Source organism: Vulpes vulpes, chromosome 2 (assembly GCF_048418805.1).
Source record: "Vulpes vulpes isolate BD-2025 chromosome 2, VulVul3, whole genome shotgun sequence".
Classification (NCBI taxonomy): Eukaryota; Metazoa; Chordata; class Mammalia; order Carnivora; family Canidae; genus Vulpes; species Vulpes vulpes.
In genome coordinates, this window is record NC_132781.1 from 39942795 (window position 1) to 39963496 (window position 20702).

A 20702-nucleotide genomic window follows, 5' to 3' on the forward strand; every position below is an offset into this window, starting at 1 on the left:
TGGAGTTGCTCATGGCCCTCTTCTATTTTCACTCCATACTCTTTGCCTAGCATTGTATCCAGAACCATAATCTGAATAATGACAAATGAAAACACTCCAGTCTTCTCTGAGATTCAGTCATACCTAACGCCACTCAGAAATCTCAAATGGCCCTTGAACTCTTCAAGAGCAAAGCAGATGGCTTCAGCCTCTCCCTCCCTTCCCCACTACCCCATCAACCTCTTCTCCAAACTTGATCTTTTTCCGGTGTCTCCTGTACTGGTGATCCCTAGCCCCATGGAGGTGTGCAAACTTGAAACCCAGAAATCTCTCGTGACACCCTATCATCCCATATCCCTGTCCCATACCCCAGGTCCTAGTTATTTTACTTCCTAAACATCTCTCCACTGTGTCCCCTCCCCTAAATTTCCATCTCCCCGCCCTTCCCTGCCTAGACTAAATTGCCATCTTCTCTTGTCTTGTGTAATGTAATCACATTGGGTCTCTCTCCCCTTGCTACTCTGACTCCCTCCAATCAGCTCTCCACATAGAAGCCAAAAGGACTTCTTCAAAGTACAAATCTAATTGTTTCTCTGCTCCTATCCTATTCCAACCCCACCAGCTTTGAATAAACAATTGGATTAATTCACATTGCTCTTTATTTTTTTTAACATTTTATTTATTTATTTATGAGAGACAGAGAGAGAGAGACAGAGACAAAGGCAGAGGGAGAAGCAGGCTCCATGCAGGGAGCCCAACATGGGACTCGATCCCAGAACTCCAGGATCACGCCCTGGGCTGAAGCAGCACTAAGCCGCTGAGCCACCTGGGCTGCCCCACATTGCTCTTTAGATAAAGACCAAGATCCTTTGCATGGTCTACAAGGTCTGGCATGATTTGATCCCCTGCCTCATTGTCACCTTTTCCTCCCTGTGTACCCTCCAGTCACACTGGCTTTGTCTCACCTCTTGTCCTTCCAAAGGACCTTGAGTCTCTACTCCTCCACATCTGAACTCCTGCTTCTCCTTCAGATAGCAGATCCCTTTTTTTGGAAACTTTCCTTGACATCTTGATAGATCAGTATCCCTAATCATCTCTCATAAGATTCTATTTTTCGTCTTAAAATACTTTAAAAACTAAAAATTCTACATTTATTTAAGCAATCATTTGTTTGATATCTGTCTTTCCCCACTAGTCTATAATTCCATGAGGGCAGGACTTGTGTGTCCAGCCTGTGTCACCAGCACTTAGACAACAGTCAGACATAAGATGTCAGATGGAATTTACAGAAGGAAAGGAGGCAAGCAGGTGGGAAAAGGTGATGGTTAGGGAGTGGCAATCGAGGGTCTGACTCCCTCTAGATCCCAGGATCTTTCCTGACAACAAGGAAGAGAGGAAAGAAAAGGATGAGAGATTATAATATCTTTCCCCTATCTGGTCCAGATGAAGAGAGGCTGTTCTCTCAGAGACTGCAGATCAGTGCCTGCACTGACAATTCTATTGTCAATGGAATTTTGAAATTGGTCTTCCGGTGGTCATTTACCATTGGACTGTCAGGCTCTGCCTGCTTAAATGAAACTCTATGCTGTGACTGGATCCATGTGGAACCAAGAATTATTTGGGCTACACCTTTAATGGCTCTCCATTGTTCCCAGGATAAAGTCCTAACGTCTTAGCAAGATTTATGGGCCATTCTTGGATTTTTCTGATTCTCTTTCCAACCTTCTCTCCCATCACTGCTTCTTCTCATCTTAGATTCTAACCAAATATACCTTGTTCCTTCATATCCTGCCTTGAGACCTGTAGTTGACTTTCTGTGCTATTCCCACCGACCTGTCTGCCTGACCATGTCCTGCTAGTGACTCTGCCTTTAAGACTCTGCCTGCCTCTCCTCATCTCCATCTCTTTGATCTCTTACTATTCCCACCTTTAACCTTGGGCTGGGCTTGTGATGGATAAAGGAAGGATCGATTTCAACTACTCTGTTTTTTCACTTTGTGTTGTTTTGTTTTGTTTTGTTTTTTACCTCTACATCTGACCTGTGAATATTCTTATTAATCATCCACCCATGGCACTCTGCTGCTTCAAACATTTCGATGATATTTATTTGATCTCTGGATGAGAGAGGATTTTCTAAGCACAAAAGCAATGGAAGAAATCACTAAGGGAAAGAAAATCAATCCATTTGACTACATGAAATTTAAAACTCCTGGATGTCAGAAGCCATTCTAAACAAAACTAAAAGGCAAATGACAAGGCTGGGGAAAATAGATGCAATAAATATGACAAAGGGTTGTTATCGATATATAAAGAGCTCATATAGGTCGATAAAAAATATTAAAATCCCGGGAGAAAAGTGGGCAAACAACATGAATAAGTAAGTAGCTAATAAACACATGAAAAATGTTTGACTTCACCAGTAGTCGGGGAAATGCAAATTAACACAAGGCTGAGCCATGTTCGCCTATCAAATTAGGATAAAGTTAAAAGGCTGGTGAGAGTGCAGAGATCATCTGGTAGTTTTCTAAGAAAAAATTAGAGCCTTTCAACTTTCAATAAATCCTTACCTCCCAGCGAAAGAATCCAGGATCTAGTCCTCACATTGCTTTCCTGGTTTATCTCCCAACATCCCCCCACCACCCATCTGACACTGGCAATAGTAATCTGAGCACAGTATGGAAGCCCTACTCTACACGGCCCTTCCTGGCTCCTCTGTCCCTCTCTGCCTCCACCTTTTCCCACCCACCCAATCTTCTCCCTGCTAACTACTACTTCTTGACAATTCTGACACATTTACCACCTTTGGGAAACTCTTGTGAGATGGGTTAGGTGCACTGTGCTCTCATTACACACATCCCCTCACATGGCACTTACTGCATTATATTGAAAATGACTCTTCATGGGTTTCTTTCCACCTTAGATTATATGCCCCTCAAGAGAGACATTATATTTTCATTCATTGCTATATCATGGAGATGCTCAACAGATGACTCTTGAACTAATCCATCATGTAATAAATTAATTATTCCATTTTGCCCCATAAATTTTTGCCACTAATCTGGTAAATGCATGCTTTACTTAAAACGGATCAAATTAAGTCATGTTGGATGGAAAGAATACCTCACCTGTGCCCCAGCCTTCATTTTAGTATCCATGTACTATCATCCCATGGGTTGTAACCGATTAGTGAGCCATGAAATTAATTTATGGGTCACAACCATCATTTTTTAAATGGAAAATATTAAAACTAGAAGAAAATGGGATGACACTGGTATCTGCTACTTCCTTCCCACTGCGGATTTCCCCACCTGCCGCCCCCAGGCAGGCAGAGGTGGTTGGTTGAGAACCCAAGGAGGGGAGCTAAGGTTCCTGCTCTGATTCTTACTAACTCCAGGAAGTTAACTGATCTCCCTAGGCTGTGGTTTCCTAATCTGTGAAACAGGAATGATAAAAACACAGATGAGATGAAACAGCAAGGACCCAGTTATGCCACAGATTCTTAAAACTGTCCATTAGCTTTTCTAACATAGAGAGTGTTGAGATTGATCAGAAGCCTACCTGACCCGATCCCTCCAGCACTTTCTGTTCTGATGCCTCGCCCCTCTTCCTCCTTCCTAACCAGTTGACCATCTGGCTTTCTACCATGATTGAGTCATGAGCCCCTCAGACTCCGGGGGAAAACATGTATTCAGTGGCATCAGGCAAATTTATGGGCCCTGGAGACTAACATCACAGGGTATAAAGTAAATGACTTTCTAAATTGCAAATCTGACCTAGTCACCTCCTTGCTCAAAGCCTTTCTATGGTCCCTATTACCATCAGATACAGCTCTGGCTCCTCAGTATGACCTACAGGGTCCTCCATGATCTGACACCCTGTCCATTTCACACTCCAGCCTCCGCAATCACCTGCATTTCTCACATCAGCCATGCTCTCCCGGCCCTTCTCTGTGTTGTCCAGTCCACCCAGAACACCTCTCTGTCCCTTAGTCTTGACAGGGGCAAGTGTTCCTCCCAGGTCTCTTCCCTTCCCTCCCACCTCCAATTTCAAGCTCTGCACCCTCCATCACCACACTGCACAGCTGAGGTTCAGTCAGCTGCTCATTTGTCTCTCTTGCTTCCTCAGGACAGGGATGGTGCCTTCTGTTCACAGCCCCAGCATCTAGGACATTTGCCCCCAGAGTGAACAAACAGGACATGCTTGTGTGAGGGAAGGCAGCATCCCTGATAAGGGAGATGGAGGAGGGTAGAGAGGGGAAAGGAAGAAATAGATGGAAATTCTTCATTTGACACCTTCCCAAGATGTTCCAAGTCATAGAGCATCTCAGGGGCTTGGAGATGTAAGTCATTTTCTAAAGATCAGGCTTATGTGGGCACACAGATTCATCTCTGGAAAGAAGAAACTATGGAATGGGGCAGGTCAAGGTAAGCACCCCAGTAAGCTGGATGCCAGAACATGTGCTCCAACTGGAAGATTTCACAAGCTGGAGGAGGCTCCCTGGGCCATGTTCTGGAGAATGTGAGCTTGAGTAATCAACCCTGGGAACACTGATAAGAGGCCAAGAGTTTTGATTGTCTTCATGTGAACATACTTGGGGTAGGGCAGGGACAGGGCTGGGCCGCTCTCCCTACTGCAGTGATTCCAGAATTTTGGCCACTCAGTTCCAGAGCTTATGAACAGAAACCACTGCTCAGACAGAGCCATGGTAACTGAGGTACTTGCCACCATTTGGGTCACCTGCCTCAGGATGGGGTCGAGGGGGGACTTGGGGGAAAGAAACATTAATATTGGCTAATTAGTACAAGGCCCATAACTGGACATTTCACATATACCACTTCATTTGATTGACATACCCATCCAACGAGGTAGTAAGTAAGCCTTGATTTTATAAATGAGAGAGCTATGGACTAGAGGTTAAGTAACTTGTCCAAGCTTATACAGTAAATGACTGAGCCCAAATTTGAACCTAATTCTGTTTGATTTCAAAGATTTCATTCTTTTCATACTCAATTTCTATCTCTGAGTAATTCCTTCTTCATTCAGAATTTGAGTCAAGATAGGAGGGGGAGCATGTCATGGAAGATCTGCCACCATAAACAAAAACACCAATGATCTAGGGACCTGGATGTGTGCATCCTCTGGGAACCATGCCTGGCTGGATCCCCTGCGCTCACCAACCAGGCCCTCTTGAGGGAGAAGGTAACTTCAGCCAACTCTCAAAGGGCCAAGAGGAGTAGGGTTGCCTCCCCCTCCAGACAGTGCTTTCCCCTCAGCCAACACCTACCTTATCCAGAGACTTATTTGTCCTCTGCTGGGGACAAAAGAAAACCTACCCAGCAGCAGAATAAGAGATCCCACAGTCTAGCAGACACTTCCCTGCAGCAACCCAGGGCTTCAAGAAGGCACTGGGACTGGCCAGGGCTCCCAGAAGGGAAGTGACCTTGGGTGTGGCTCCAGGGATGCTGGCAAACTTCACCCCCACCATGCCAACTTGCAGCTGCCTCTCAGGCTTAGAGCTCTGATCCAGGTTAAAATGAAGAGACATTTACAACTGTGACAACCATTGCAACCCTAACAGAAAGTTGTTTCCAATCTGGCTGGGAATGCAGGTTTTGAAAGAAAGAGAAAACAAAACAAAACAAAACAAAAAAACAGGAGGACTGTGGATGTCTCCCTGCAGAGGCCACAAATGGAAAAGTCCAAGCAGCTTTGTGGACATTTCCCATTCACAGCCTACCAGTAGGACGAGAAAGTTAGCTACACTTAGCACAGGGTCAGAGCTTATGGGAATGGACAACCCAATAAGGCACCCCGGTAATCAGGAATCCATCCATCAGTCCAATGGGAGCTAACTCCAGCTTTCTGCTCCTGACTCCACTTCTCAGGTGGGAATGGTATACAACGTGCTGGTCAGGGATCCCTGGGTGGCGCAGCGGTTTGGCGCCTGCCTTTGGCCCAGGGCGCGATCCTGGAGACCCGGGATCGAATCCCACGTCGGGCTCCCGGTACATGGAGCCTGCTTCTCCCTCTGCCTGTGTCTCTGCCTCTCTCTCTCTCTCTCTCTCTCTCTCTCTGTGACTATCATAAATAAATAAAAAAAAATTAAAAAAAAACAACGTGCTGGTCAGAAGCATCCTGCTTTCCAGGAGAGAATGGACTGTGCCCAATGGCACATTTCAGTGACAAATGAGGCCCCAGTCTTGGACTTGAGAATATGGGTTCCTGGGCCTCTAGAATAAGACTGATACATCCACTGCTGAGTCAGGACAGAGAAAATGAAATGGGACCGGACACAGCATCAGAACATGCTAAACAGCACAGCATATGAACCACAGCAGCCCCCAAGCCAGAGCCCTCACCTGAATGCAAGGTTGGCTCTGAGGTCCTGGGAGGAAGCAAAGTACTCCAGTCTCTCCTATACACCTATGATGGCAATCACATAATTTGGATATACGTTCTGATTATGCCATTGTGATTCTGGGTCCCACAAAGATCTCCAGTCATATAAATGGCCCTCATCTTTCAAAACTTGCAAAACAAACAGATATCAAGAGAAAAAGGAACACATCCTTCATGGATATCATTGCTCATGTGGAAACGACTTTATGGTGATACTTCTGCCTAAACTCTGAAGGGTCTTTAAAAATCTCTTTTTGGGTCACACACACAAGGTATCCATAGGATTCTGAGGCTCTCTTCTTCCATCCTTGGCCCTCAAAGACGTCCCAGCACACCGCATACGTTGGAACTGGACTCAAGGAGCATTCAACTAGTCAGAAATCTAAGTGTATGTTTACTGTCCTCCTAGTGGTAGCGAGACAGAATTGCAGGCCCAGCGACAGAAGACAGAAGAATCCACCCTGCGGTCTGGCAAAGCCAAACCTGGGGAGAAGGTTTCAAAGGGGAAGAGGGCCTAAGATGCCTCGGGGACCAGGCAGACACCACAAATCAATGAAAAGGAACTAGGTGAAAGAGTATAAGCCCTGTCAAGAGACAACACCTACTGAGTTCCAGCTGATTGTCTTCTGAAAATGCATATCAGAGTGGCCTTATCTTCTGATTGTCTATAAGAAGCCAGAATCTCTGATTTTCATGCAAGACATTGTGAGTTTCAGACGGTGGCTCACTTTCCTTGAAAACGCTAGGTGAGCTCAATCAAGCAGACGCTCCACGGGTTTCCAGAGCTCTGCTGCACAGAGGGTGAGCACGAGCTCGTGTAACTGCAGTGTTAGACTGCCACTCACCAGCCACCGCTGGCAACTGCAGCAGAGGCATCAGCTCTGCACAAACAGCAGGACTCCTGAGCCACAGAGCATAACTAATGGCGGGGCGGTGGGGGGACGGACTGGGAGGGGTGGAGGAAGGAGGACTGGGGACTAGGGGGGAGCAGAGGCTCCACTCGGAGCCACTCCAGGGACCACAGCAGGCACTAAATGGCCGACTGCTCCTGCAGGAAACCTTCAGGGCCCGGGAGGCCTTTATCTGTCTCAGAAGCCAGGGCTGCTTCTCGAAGGACTTCCAAGTGCTCCTCGGCAGCTGATAGCGACTGGTCGATCCAGTCCAGGCCCCCGGCCAGGTGGCAGGCATTCCGGGTCACCAGTGCGAGATGGCTGACCGACAACAACAGAGCAGTTGTCCTAGAAAAAGTAACAGGATCAGTTTCCCCGGGAAATGAGCGATTTTGCGCCAAAGCCCATGGAGACAGGCTCTAATCTGGAGTTCTCTAAACTGGAGGCCCTTCCCTAGGAGGCTGGGGAGTAATTTAAGGATGATCCCATGCTCAAATCAATCTGGGAATGGCTGGTGTAATCAGGGTTAAGTGAAGCCTTCTCTGAGCCTTTAACGTGCATGACAAAGCTCTGAGGAAAGAACACAGCAGTGTGGTAGCTCACTGACATATTTAAAACTGTCGAGCCTATTTTCTGCAGCCCACCTATTAATGTCTCGCAGATGAGCATTTTGCAGGACAATTCAGATCTAGTCAATTGGATGAGCACATCCCCAACTGCTGTCCACTTATAGACCGGAAGCCTAGATATGCCCTGCCTGGGGCATCCCTTGTGGATTTTGAATCAATGAGGCCCTGGGCTGGTTTATACCACTCTAAAAACAAAATGTAATTGAAAACCAAATTGAGGAGGAGTGGAGTTTTTTCCCAGTATGGGGAGATTCACTGTAGACTATCATTTATATAGTGAGTGTGCATGATACATTTGGGAACGTATTACACCAGTACTAGCCTGTGGACACAGCTGGACAGTAATAGGAGCAGGACTGTCTGACTGGAAGAACCGAAGCACTGGGACCCCCTGTCTATCTGGCAATCATCACACAAAAGCTCTATGAAATGGTCATGTAAGTCCAAGAGACAAAAGAATCTGGTTTTTTTAATGGGTTTGCATCTGGTGGAGGAATCTAATTTCAAAAGCCTAAGTGTGCTTGGTGTACTAGGGGAGGATCACGCAAGGGGGTCTTGGGTATGTCCTGTGGAAGGTGAGCACAGCTTGAGCTGACTGGTCCCTTCCCTTCCCCTTGCCCTGCTTACCACCTGCCCCACCCACCTACTGGGCAGCACTCACAGCTAGGGTGTGTCTGCTTCCGGGATCCAAAGAGCAGGGTAGCCCGTGGGGGAAAGGGAAGGAAGGAAAGTGCATACAGGCCAGATGTTTAGTTATAAAAATTCAAAATCTTTGGTGCCCAAAGGCCAGGCAGCCCTGAGAGCCCAGCAAAACAGCCCTCTCCACGACAAATGTGGACCTCACAGATGTGATAAAACAATGAGCTTCCAGCCTAAGCCAAAAGGCCCCCACCCCGCTCACCGGGCATCCAGGAGCTTGGGATCCAACGGAGGGTACATCGATCTCACCACATCATCCACTCTGTGGGGAGGCAAAAGGTTTTCAGTACCTTGCTTTCCTTCTGTCCTCTTCTCCTTCTTCCCTTCCTGTCTTTCCTTGTCCCAATTCTTCTCTCCTGATATTCAAGCCCCAACCTTTGGTGGTTCTTTCTCTAACTGCTTTTGCATCCTCAGACAGACTGAAACAGAAAGACTTCTGGTTCAGCTTAAAGAATATTTTGTTTTCTGGTTTTAATTCTCCATAGTTTAAAAAGTATAAGTTCACACAATCTGGAATGGTGTTCAAGATACACTACTAAATTAAATAGGCAAGCTGCCGAACACTATATAAAGTTTGAGCGATCCGTTTGCATGAAAATAAATAAGCATGCAGGAGCAGGATAGCATGCAGAAACACTCACCATTCACTAGTGTCACCTCCAGGGATTGGGATGAGGGGGAATTAGGGGTTCCTTCATTTTCCAGATAATCTATTTCTGCAATGTTTTGACTTTTATAAGTATTTATTACTGTTGTGTTTAAAAAATAGTGCGACATACTTATATAGAATGCTTAAAAAAAAAACCCTACAAATTTAATTTGGGTTCAAACTGCTCCATTGGATTTCCTCTTTTACATTAGGGTACAATTTGTGTTTATTTTTTTTAAACTAAGTTCAAGATTTTAGTTATTTATTCATGAGAGATAGAGAGAGAGAGCAGCAGAGAGACAGGCAGAGGGAGAAGCAGGCTCCATGCAGGGAGCTTGACGTGGGACTTGATCCCGGGTCTCCAGGATCACGCCCTGGGCGGAAGGCGACGCTAAACTGCTGAGCCACCCAGGCTGCCCTAAAACCAAGTTCAGAAAGGAACTACTGTTCATTCTGATTTGCATGGTTCAAGATTTTCATCCAAATCCTTGCTCCTGGACCACTTGATAGTCAGGAAGAAAGAATAATGATGTATTGTTTGATTTGAAAAAGCACTTGAAAATAGATGCTCTCCAATGTTCTTGTCTCAGGGCTGAGGGGCTGGTAAGGACATGCTGAGGAACATGGGCTGCTATTTTTGCTGGTCCCTTTCTCTGTAGTGCCCTGAAGCTGAAGCCACTCATCTCAAAACTAATATTCTATCAACACACTATGTGGAATAAATAGAGCAAGAAAAACAATGGTGACAAAAAAAACAGCCAGAAGGAGAAAAAAGTGTAAAGGCAAAAAGATAAAGCAAGGACACTAACTGAATTATGGCAGGAAACATTCGGCAAGTAGTCCAAGGGGCTTGGTAGGACGGGCCAGAGGGCACCAGGTTAGGTGTGTCCTCTGAGCAGTGCTAAACCCTCCCCTCTCAGAGCAGGGCTAATCCTCATCACGGAGGACTTCGTTCCTCCCCAGAAATCTCAACCTCTTTCCTCCTCCTACCCCTCCTTACAACCAGTTATCACATGAACTTCACCAACCCCAGGGTGGCTCTTAGCAGGGCCTGGAAGTATGATGAAGGTCCAGCAGATACAAGCGGTGCAGAGTCTCTACCAACAATGGGTGGCTAGAGGAATGCCTGGTGCTTGTCTGGAGCCTGGGCTGGAGGATCCTCCAGCCAGGCTGATACAAGTCCTGTAGCTACACCCACCCGGGACAGCTCCAGAGAAAGCCAAGAACTGTTCTGGGCTGAGTTCCCTGCCTCCCTCACCCAGCCCGGATTATCTCCCTCCCACTTTCTCAACTCACTGAACTCCTGGACAGAGTTCAAGTGCACCAACTCTTTCATATTCCTTCAGAGGGCTGGTTCCTCATGATCTACCTGAGGCCATGCAACCAAGAGATTGAGAGCCCCTGAAACTCACAGGGGTGCCAACACTCCCACCAGGGACGTGGAGGCATGGTCCTGACAGTAAGGCTGCCTGGCTAATTAAGAAGTCCATCCTGGAGGAGGGCAACTCCCGACTCAGGCACATCCACATACCGGTCACCAGATGGCAGCACAAACTCAGTACCACCCTTCTCCCTAAGAAAAGGGCTTTATATTTTTCCACAAAGTCAAGCCCAAAATGAGGGGGTGTAGTTGTTGACTGCAATCCTGCTGGTTGCCTCCTACATGGGATTTTGCAGACAGCCTGGAATTTGGGAGATCTGAATGAAGTATGGCTTTGCCTCCCTCCCCCACCCAGTCCCGGAGGACACTGGCTGGGCTATGGCTGGATAAGTGGGTGACAGGGAAGTGGCAAGGAGTATAAATAGGGCTGGGCAGGGCATAGCCAGCAGGCCACTGCAAATAGGGGTGTGGACCAGTGGGAAATGTGCTTACTGGCCCACAGCCTGGAAAGGAGGGAAGGAAGGTGGCCCTAGATGGTATGGGGCTGAGAGGAAGCAGCCACAGTAGGATCTGCAGAATGGATTAGAAGATTCAGCACTAGTCTCATGCTAGAATTCCCCAAAAAGCAGACCAGAGGGGGCTTGTGGGAGGTGGGGGGGGGAACTGTGTGAGACCACCTTGGCTTGGTCTCTTAGTATCTAAACCCTCCCAGATGCTCTATAAATACAGGGACGCCTGGGTGGCTCAGCAGTTGAGCATCTGCCTTCGGCTCAGGGAGTGATCTCAGGTCTGGGGATGGAGTCCCTCATCGGGCTCCCTGCATGGAGCCTGCTTCTCCCTCTGCCTATGCCTCTGTCTCTCTCTGTGTCTCTCACGAATAAATAAATAAAAGCTTAAAAAAATGTCTGGGATACAAGTAATTAAAGTTGGCTATGCAGTTTCTGCCCCCTCAGCTTCCTGTCCCCTCTGGAGTGTGGGGACCCCAAGGCCCACCAGCTCACCTCGGGCTGATCCGCTTGGCCACCACGATGATGTCACCAACACTGGCTGAAGTCTTCATCTTGGCCCCGGAGCCCATTGTCATGGCAACAAGTTTTTCTGTCAGAGTGTGACATATCTAACACCACAGGGAGGAGAGAGGTGATAAGGGGTGCCCTGGTTCCCCAAGAGCACCTGCCACACCCACAAACAAACATGACTCCTGCCTGGGGTTCCATCCCACACCCAGGAGCCCCTAACCTAGTGAGCGAGCTGAGGTGAAAAAGCACACAGAGATGAGGGATGGAAAAGGCAAAAGCCAAGAATGTGGCCGGGTGAGGGGAGGAGGTGGGAACCTCAGATCAGGATCAGGGTTTCGGCTTAGAGAAATCTAAGCTGAAATAATCTGTCTAAGAAAAATCATGTGCTCTAACTTCACCTTCTCGTTTGGGGGAAAAACCTACTTTCTCTTTCTATCCTTTCACCTCAGAGTTTAGTCTTCCAGAAGGCAAAATCTCTCTAGTGGGGCACCCTCAGAAACAGCTGGACAAGGGGCAACTGTTCCCTTGAAGCATAACCTCCAGAACTGGCACTTAGTTCAACAATTTTCTAGAGTGATTTAGTAAGTTTGTCAACAGGATGATGGTGAAAGGGCCTTCGAAAAAGGCAGGAAAAAGGCAAGACTACAACACAAGGCCTTTGTCATCCTCCATCAACAGTGCTGATCACCCCAAAAGTTTGGTTTCTCCCCTTCCACACACCCCCTCAATGTTAAAACCTGGATGTGCTTCCATCCCTGGCAAATAAGCTCCATGCCCTGCTTTAACTTGGTGCTGGAAAGGAGGCCAGAAAGAAGGCCAAGAGAGAGCTGAGGCCACAGGGACTCAAGGGCAGGTGGCCAAGCAATAGGGACGTCAGATCCCAGGGTCTCTCCTTTGATGGCAGACTCTCAGGATGGGCTATTGGTTCCAATCCAGTAGGACTCCTTCCTGCTGACTTATCCTTCCCCTCGTGTAATTTACCCTCTCCCTCCAATAGGCAAGGGCAGGGCCAAAACCCAGCGCTGGAACACATCCTCGTTGGGAGTTGGAAGTGGAATATGGCATTATTGCTCTGGTCATTAGACCTATCTATCTGAAACCATACCTACACCAAAAGAGCGTCTTGAAATTAAGTAATCCCGGACTCTATGGCAACAATTTTCTACTAGGCACTCCTTTGCCTCCCAAGAGAGGCAGCTAAAGGAGAGGTGGGATGAAAGACTTCTTAGCTTTTATTTTTATTTGTGTGTTTGTTTGTTTAGTTAAGTAGGTCCCACACTCAGCCTGGAGCCCAATGTGGGGCTTGAACTCACAAACTTGAGATCAAGACCTGAGCTGAGATCAAGAGTCAGACACTCAACTGACTGAGCTACCCAGGCACCCCGAGAGACTTTTTAATATGTTGTATTGAATGACATTGAAGAAAAGATAAAACTGTCTTTCTGGACAAAAAGATAAATTTGTAGTTTCCTAGGTTACTGAGATGAAGAACTCAATGATATCTGCAATTGACCAATATTTCACTACTATTCTTATTCTATCAGGCAAGAATTTAAAAACAAATGATAAAATTATAAAAATTACCCCAAACCACAAAATCTAGCAAAAATGCAAATCGGATGCAATTTTTCCACCCAATCATGGAGGCAGCAGGATTTAGAAGAAAAACAGTCTGCCTTCAAGTGTTCACGGTTTGGATTTTTCAACACTGATTGTCTCATTCGGCTAATTACTGTCCCAGCCAGAGAGGACCAGTGAAGGACTTTCTAGCAACAGGAGAAATCCAGACATGGAACTTGACTCATTGAACAGAAAAGCCAAGCTCTATTAATGAAAGAAAGGGCCCAAGGAAAAGGCGGGGAGCCCTGCTCCCCCTCAGCAGCCACAGAGACCTCCCCAGTCGGCGACCACCTAATGTGGTCACCATATTAGGAGGACCAGGTAAAAATAAAACCTTTGAGAGGGTCATGAGAGCACCAAAGTATAACAGGCCATCCAGGAGGGAGTAGAAACAGCAGAAATTTCAAGTGTCAGGCACGTTTTAAAAAGGCCTCTCACACGGGTTCAGTGCCCTTCCTAGAAAGATCACTTACAACAGTCTGTGTACAAGGGTGCTTTGATGACACACACCCCCACCCCCGCCTTATATCATAGGAAATCAAAAAGTATTACCTTCAAGATGGCAATGCAGTGGGACATGAGACCTCTGGGGAGACAGGAAGAATTTGTCAGTGTTTCCCTGCCAAGGTCCAGCTCGCTCCTGTTGCCAGCTCTCCCCCTGATCTAGCGCTGACCCACCTGGACACCACTGAGAGCAGGAAAGCCTCCAGATTAAACCGGACAAGTCCACGAGCTACATCAGGAGGCACCTTCTTTCCTTTCCTTTCCCCCTCCCACATCCAGCTGACTCTTCCAGGTGGTGCTCACCTGTCAAGACATGCTTTCTTAGAACTCTGAGCTTCTGACACTGTTCCCTCCAGCTCATGTGTCCTTCCCCTTACTCTCAGCCTGGTGAACACCTCATCTTCCAAGACTCAGGTGTAAAGGCACCCACTCTGTGGTAGACTTCATGAAAGCCACCCCCACCTCCCCATCCCGGGCAGCTCTAGAGATTGCCAACTCTGTGTGTCCATGGCACCGTGCAGAGACATGCTATGGCTTCGGAGATACTGTACTTAGTAGAATTCTGTCCCTCTCACCGGTTTAATATCTGCAGTAACTGGCCCAGGGGCCTACACATAATGCCCCCCACACATCTGCCCCATGAACAATAAGAGCATGGACCCATGTAGAGACCCTGCTGGATGGAGCCCAACATGTAGAGGGTCCTGCTGGGTGGAGAGATCCCTGAAGGACCCTGAAGACAAAGACTTCATCTCTGGAGCCTGAGTGTCAAATTTACAGGCACCCTAAGGATAATCCAAGCACATCAGGGTGACTTTGTAACAACTTTTGCCATACATCTATGGGCTTTGATATTTAGGCCTACTAAATGGGGGAGGAGGGAGACAAACACTGTCATATCATAATCTGATCCCCTGCCTCCCATACTGCAGGCAGGGAAAAAAAGACCAGTTGGCACAGTGCTCCTAGACGCCCAGTAGTGCCATGGCAAAGGAAGCCAGAGAAGAGCACCCAGAAGCCCCATTTGCCATCCTAGGGGGACTGCAGGAAGCAAACAGTCCCAAAGGCCTTACGAGGCATCTTCAATCCAGTCTTCATTCTCTAGAATGGCTTCGATGTGGGGATTGGTGATGACCACATCATCCAGTTCTAACTCAGATGGCTCCGACTGGGTCTCCATGGCACCAATGAGGTCCACAATGGGCCTGGAAGGAAAAGCCCAGGAGAGTGGTTTCATGATGCGTGACTGTTGCTGAACCTCTCCTCACTGAGGCCCACATATCCCCCAACAGAGTGTAGGAAGTTAGTAAGTTAAAGCATTGACCTCTTGTCCTGGATCCAAACCTAACCCTAGGTACGGCAGGTGCAGGCTGGACACACGGCTAGAGGTGAGTCAAGGAGGCAGGTGGCAGTGCTTAAGAAGAAAAGTGAAGCAGAATGAGATGAGCCGCTAAGAGAAATAGCAGAGGCATAACCATAAATATAGACATGTATTAGACAGGGCTATTCCTTCTGCACAAAATAGCATCCTTTTCAAACTTATTTTCCCTTTGGGGTGACTAGGTGGCTCAGCCGGTTAAGCATCCGACTCTTGATCTCAGCTCAACTCTTGATCTCAGGGTCATGAGTTCAAGTCCCACATTGGGCCCCATGCCCACCATGGAGCCTACTTAAAACAACAAATAACTTATTTTCCCTTCAAGCCTACCTTATACAGAGAAGCTGAAGTTCCTATTATCCAAACCTACCTCGTCTGGAGAATCACTCTCAGGAAGGGCCCTGGTCTGCCCACATCAACTCCATTCCCTCCTCATTCTAGTGGAGAAGTGGGAGAAGCAACAACACCTACTTTACAATGGGGTTCTTTACAATATAAGATGCCATAACCTGCTGTTTAATAGCATAGCTTTTCTGGGTCATATAAACAGCCATTTACAAATTATTCACCACTTGACAGAGATGCTGATAGGATTCAGATAGAGAGATAAGAGGAACTAAGGGTTAATTGCCATGTCCCTTACAAGTCTATCAAGTAAAACATCCTTAAATGGAAAATAGGATCTTGTTCATAAAATCTGTTGTGCATAAAATGCATCATGAAGAAATCTGTGCAAAGAAAGAGAGAGTCCCATGCTGGGATTTCACAAAATTGAGTATCTGCTGCTTCCGTGTGTGGTTGGAGTATAGGCCTAGGATTTCCATTCCTAGGAGTTTGGCTGGAAAGAGGTTGGGCTTATTCAAATGCCAGGTGAAGTGGCTAGTTCCGGTTAGATGGCCACACCTTTGTGCTAGGTGAACAGTTCAGGCCACTTTACCCTTAGTGCAGTCTCAGAGTCAGAGAAGGCTCAGGACATTGCTCAAGCTCCAAGATCTCTCTCTGAAAGCACCATTTTATTTCTTTTTTCTTTCTTTTTTTTTTTTTTTTTAAGATTTTATTTATTTACTCATGAGAGACACAGAGAGAAGCAGAGATGTAGGCAGAGGCAGAAGTAGGCTCCCTGTGGGGAGCCCCATGTGGCTTTTGATCCCAGGACCCCAGGATCACGTCCTGAGCTGAAGGTAGATGCTCAACCACTGAGCCACCCAGGCACTCCAAAAGTACCATTTTAGACACAAAAAGCTGAGTGAGAGTTGCCCAGTACAGAACTTCTTGGGCTCCTCTCTTTTTCTGTTGCTGGAGCCCCGGCAGAGCCCACTTCCCCTCCTGGCCCTCCTTGGACCCACTCACTTGGAATCATAGCGCTGCAACAGGTCTCGAGGCCGGCAGTAGCGCTGCCTGCAAACTACCACCAAGGCTGCAAACGAGGCCAGGAAGATGGTGGCCAGCACACCTATGGCGACAATCACCACAGTCTCCATGCTTCAGGGTGGCTCTCTCCTTTCCCGTCACATCCCCAGCATGGGCTAAATCTTAGAAGACAAAAGGACAGAGCAGACCTTGGTAAAGAGAGTGGGGCAGTAGGGGGGGGTCTTACCTGCTGTGGGGGGGGGGGGGGGAGCACGGAGAGCCAGGTTCCCCCAAGTCACCTGCAGAGACCTGAGGGCCTGAACAGAATCAAGATGCATTTTATGTCCCGCCACAAATTTGCCTTTTGTAAGTTAAGAGTTTGCCACCTGCTGAACCAGGATGGCTTTTTAAATCTAGACAAAAGGAAGCATTTTAACTAGCCCTATTGTTTCACACCTCCACCAAGTGCATGAAAGAATATTCTCCTAAGAAGGGCAGGATTGCGTTTACTCGAATCTACTCTGTGCCAGGCACTTTGTATGTTAACTCTTCTCACAATCCTGTGGTAGGTATTAGTACCCCCATTTTACAGTTGAGAAAACTGAGGTTCACAGAGGTTAAGAATTTGTTGGGGTTTCTGTGGTCAGAAAGCAGAACCCATCCACTGAAACTGAGATGGGCATTCACCTCCCTTTGTCTTCCTACAGAGGGAAGAAGGTTCTAAAAATTCTGCAAAGGGATTTGATGGTCAGTTTCAGTTTTGGAAACTTATAACTGATGTTAAAGTGTCCTTTGGCCATTGACTGTTTTCGATGAGGATGTTCTTTCACACCTATTTTAGACTCAAGCAGGAGAACAAGGGCACCTCCGAGAAGTACGTGTTCATTGCTGTCTCCTACTTGTGTGCCTTTGAGCAAGTCTCTTCCCCAGTCTGGGCTTTAATTTCTCCACCTGCAGAGGAGGGGCTTTGATCTAGTTCCTATGACCCCAGGATGATGCAGGACTTATTCTATACTACGTGTCTCCTAGGGTCCACATGTTCCTGGTTATCATTCGATAAGTATTTTTTTAAAGATTTATTTATTTACTTTTATTTATGATAGACACACACAGAGAGAGAGAGAGAGAGAGAGAAAGAGGCAGAGACACAGGAGGAGGAGAAGCAGGCGCCATGCCTGGAGCCCGACCTGGGTCTCGATCCCAGGACTCCAGGATCGCTCCCTGGGCCAAAGGTAGGCGCCAAACCGCTGAGCCACCCAGGGATCCCTGATAAGTTTTTTTTTTTTAAGATTTTATTTATTCATGAGAGACACAAAGAAAGAGAGGCAGAGACACAGGCAGAGGGAGAAGCAGGCTCCACCCAGGGAGCCCGATGTGGGACTCCATCCCGGGACCCCAGGATCATGCCCCTGGCCGAAGGCAGGCGCCAAACCGCTGAGCCACCGGGTGTCCCATTCGATAAGTATTTATTGTCCATCTGCTAGACACCAAGCACTAGGCAGGATTCCGAAGACTGGAGATAAGTAAGGCACGGACTCCAAATCTTGAGGAGGGAGGAAGAGGTGGACAAGGGGACAAATGTTTGCCGTTGGTCGCCCTCTCCCCCAGCTCCATCCGTGTCTATGCCACATGACAGAGTACACAGACAAGAGGTAATTGCGCTTGCGTGACATTTTCTAGGGAAAGCCCTCCTTACAGGCAGGTGATATTTGAGCTGGTTTTGAAGGATGAGTAGGAGCTTGCCAGGTGGACTGTATGCACACTCGGCTGGCTCAAAGGGCCAAGGAGCCTTTCTCAAAGGTTTCACAGAGGAGCTACTCTACCACCTGGAACTCACTTCCTCGGGAGGGCAGAAGGTGGGTAGGTCTGTGTCTCTCATTTCCGCGTCGACGGTGGGGGGGACGCAGCGCGGGAGGCAGGAGCTAATTCTCAGGGTCTGCCTCAGTTTCTCCGGATGTGCGTCTCTCGGCACTGTGCCCCCTAAAGGGCTACTCCTTCAGCCCTTTGTCTCCATCTTCCCCTCCGGACACCCTCCGCCCTCCGCGGTGTCTCCCGTCCCCGTCCCCTTCCCCTCCCCCGCGCCGCGGCCTCCGAGACCACCCGCTTTGTTTCGGCTCCGCCCGGGGAGGGGGGCCACACCCGCGAGCCCCGAGTTTTCCCTCTCGCTCCCTGGTGTGCCGCGGGCGTGTCTGCGTGCTTCCCTCCTCCGGGTATCCACTCTGCTCTCAGGGGCTCGGGAGGAGGTTTTGTCTCTGCCTTTGCAGAGCGCGGGGGGGTCTGGGTTTCCGCGGGAGGGTGCGTGGGGGCCACCCCCGCCGCCCACCGCGCCCGCGCTGCGCTCCGCGGCCACCTGGATGGAGCAGCCCCGAGTCCCTCCGTCCTGCCCGCTGCCCCCCCCCCCCGCCCCCGTCGGAGGCGCGACCCCCCCAGCCGAGCGGGCGGCCCCGGGGCGCGGCGACCCCCACCGAGGGCCGGCCGGGCTCCCCCCGGCTGCAGCCCCGACGTCCCCCGGCCCCGCGCGCCCGGACCCCCAGCTCCCGCGGCGCCAGGGCGCCAGGGCGCGGCGGGGCCCACCCACCTCAGGCCGCGGCCGCAGGACGCACCGGGGCGCTCCGGCCGCCTGCGCCCCCGATGGCAAAGTCCGGGCGCGGGACGGGCGGGCGGCCCCGCAGCGGGGCATGCCGGGAAGAGGCTGGGCTGTCCCGAGGAGGCGAGATAAAGTCCCGGGGGGAGGGGGGAGGGGGAGGGGGAGGGGGACCCACCGCGCATCCAAATCCCCCGCTGCCAGGCGCCGCCGTCCCCGCCGGGCCCCGGGGCGCGCGGGGGGCTGGGGCCGCGGGAGGCCTGGCTGCAGGGAGGCCCTCACCCAGCCCCCCAGCCCCCCAGCCCCCCAGGAGGCGCTCCTCCCCCCAGCCCCACCCCCACCCCCAGCCAACCCCAGGCCTCGCGGAGGGAGGCCGCAGGGTCCTGGCCCACCCCCAGCCCTGGCGGCCGGCCGGTGGGGCTGCGGATTGCGCCGCGGTTTCAATCCTACTTCTGCCTCTCACGAGCTCAGGACAGCTTATTTCAGTTCTCTGTGCCTCGGTTTCCTCATCGGTGAAGTGGGGCCACCACTCGTAGGCTTGCTGAGAGCTGATGTAAGGGTCAAATGACGCGGTGCGCCCTACGCATTCAGGAGTGCCGGGCCCACCCACGGCAAATGCGGGTCCGCGAGAGCTCTCCAGACAGCCCCATCACGCAGGCCCACCCCAAACAGTGGCTGTGCCAGAGACAAGCATAAAACACAGGACCCCGGCTGGCCGTCCTGCCCCTTCGGTTTGCACTCTACTCTAGGGACCAAAGGGAACTCACGTTATTCTTTCACAGCCCTCACTTAGCAAACAGCCATCCTTTGGCCATCTGTCAGGCATAAAGATGCCCACACCCAGGGTTATGGGCTTCCTTGGAAGGATGGAGGTCCCCACAGGCTCTGGAAGGAAACAGGCTGGGGCTCTGAGGGCAGACTCTTTTTTCCAGAGTCCAGTGAGCCTGGTCTAGAAGGAGGCATGAGCTGGATGGTCATTCCCCCCTGGCCTTCAAGCTAAGGCCTGGGGCTTAGGGCAGAGATCCAGTCAACCAATCTAAGGTCAGTACTGGTGACCAAAGGATGCACATTATGTCCTGGGCAACCTAGTGCAGGTTCTGCAAACTGGTCACCCCTAGGCCACATGCAGCCCACAGAGGAGGGTGCTTTTTTTCTGATTTACAGGTAAAAAAAAAAAAAAAATCAAACTAGTTGCCCACATTTTTAAAAATCAAGAATTTCACTTATACCTACCTATTTCTCCAGGAAATTCATAAGATCTCTCAAAATGCAGCCCACATTATTTGGGAGTATCAGTAAGTGAGACGTGGCTGCTGTCCCCAGGCATGATGGTCTCTCGGCCCATCACCTTCCCCACTACATACATTGCCTGTGTATGCATTCACAGCTCCCCTGTTTGGTAAGAGCCTTGCTGCATGAGCAGCTGTGGTTTCCCACAACTGACACACAGGGACAGGGAAAGCTGAGGGATGATGTTGCTACCCTCTAGAGTGCTTTCATGGAGAAGCTATGTCAGGGAGCAAGGATTCCTGTCCCTTCAAGGGTCCTTCTAGCTGGACTAAGAATCAAATTGACATAAGACATTAATAGGAGAAAATCAAATTTAATAGAATACATATAG

The 20702-nt window shown here is 49.3% G+C and overlaps 1 protein-coding gene across 2 annotated transcripts; it reads right to left on the reverse strand.

The window, feature by feature from the left end:
- Window positions 1-2059: 2059 nt before the first annotated feature.
- On the reverse strand, window positions 2060-19636 carry TMEM98 (transmembrane protein 98). 2 transcript variants are annotated; one of them, XM_025996151.2, is made up of 7 exons: window positions 19532-19636; window positions 16498-16679; window positions 14843-14974; window positions 13818-13851; window positions 11628-11743; window positions 8799-8858; window positions 2060-7616 (listed from the first exon to the last, which is right to left on the reverse strand). In XM_025996151.2, the coding sequence occupies exons 2-7, from the start codon at window positions 16626-16628 to the stop codon at window positions 7409-7411; spliced, it is 681 nt and encodes a 226-aa protein (XP_025851936.1). In that variant the 5' UTR covers window positions 16629-16679; window positions 19532-19636; the 3' UTR covers window positions 2060-7408. The 2 variants fall into 2 exon arrangements, with proteins under 2 accessions (XP_025851936.1, XP_072603823.1); XM_072747722.1 differs by lacking the exon at window positions 19532-19636 and adding an exon at window positions 19076-19191.
- Between the last annotated feature and the right edge of the window lie 1066 nt (window positions 19637-20702).

Bases quoted from the DNA above. Each gene is read 5' to 3' on its own strand.
- TMEM98 (XM_025996151.2), bottom strand. From the start codon at position 16,628: ATGGAGACTGTGGTGATTGTCGCCATAGGTGTGCTGGCCACCATCTTC. The intron at 14,975-16,497 runs GTGAGTGGGTCC...TTTTCCTTCCAG, and splicing joins TTGCAGCGCTATGATTCCAA to GCCCATTGTGGACCTCATTG. The intron at 7,617-8,798 runs GTGAGCGGGGTG...TACTTTTTCTAG, and splicing joins CCCAAGCTCCTGGATGCCCG to GACAACTGCTCTGTTGTTGT.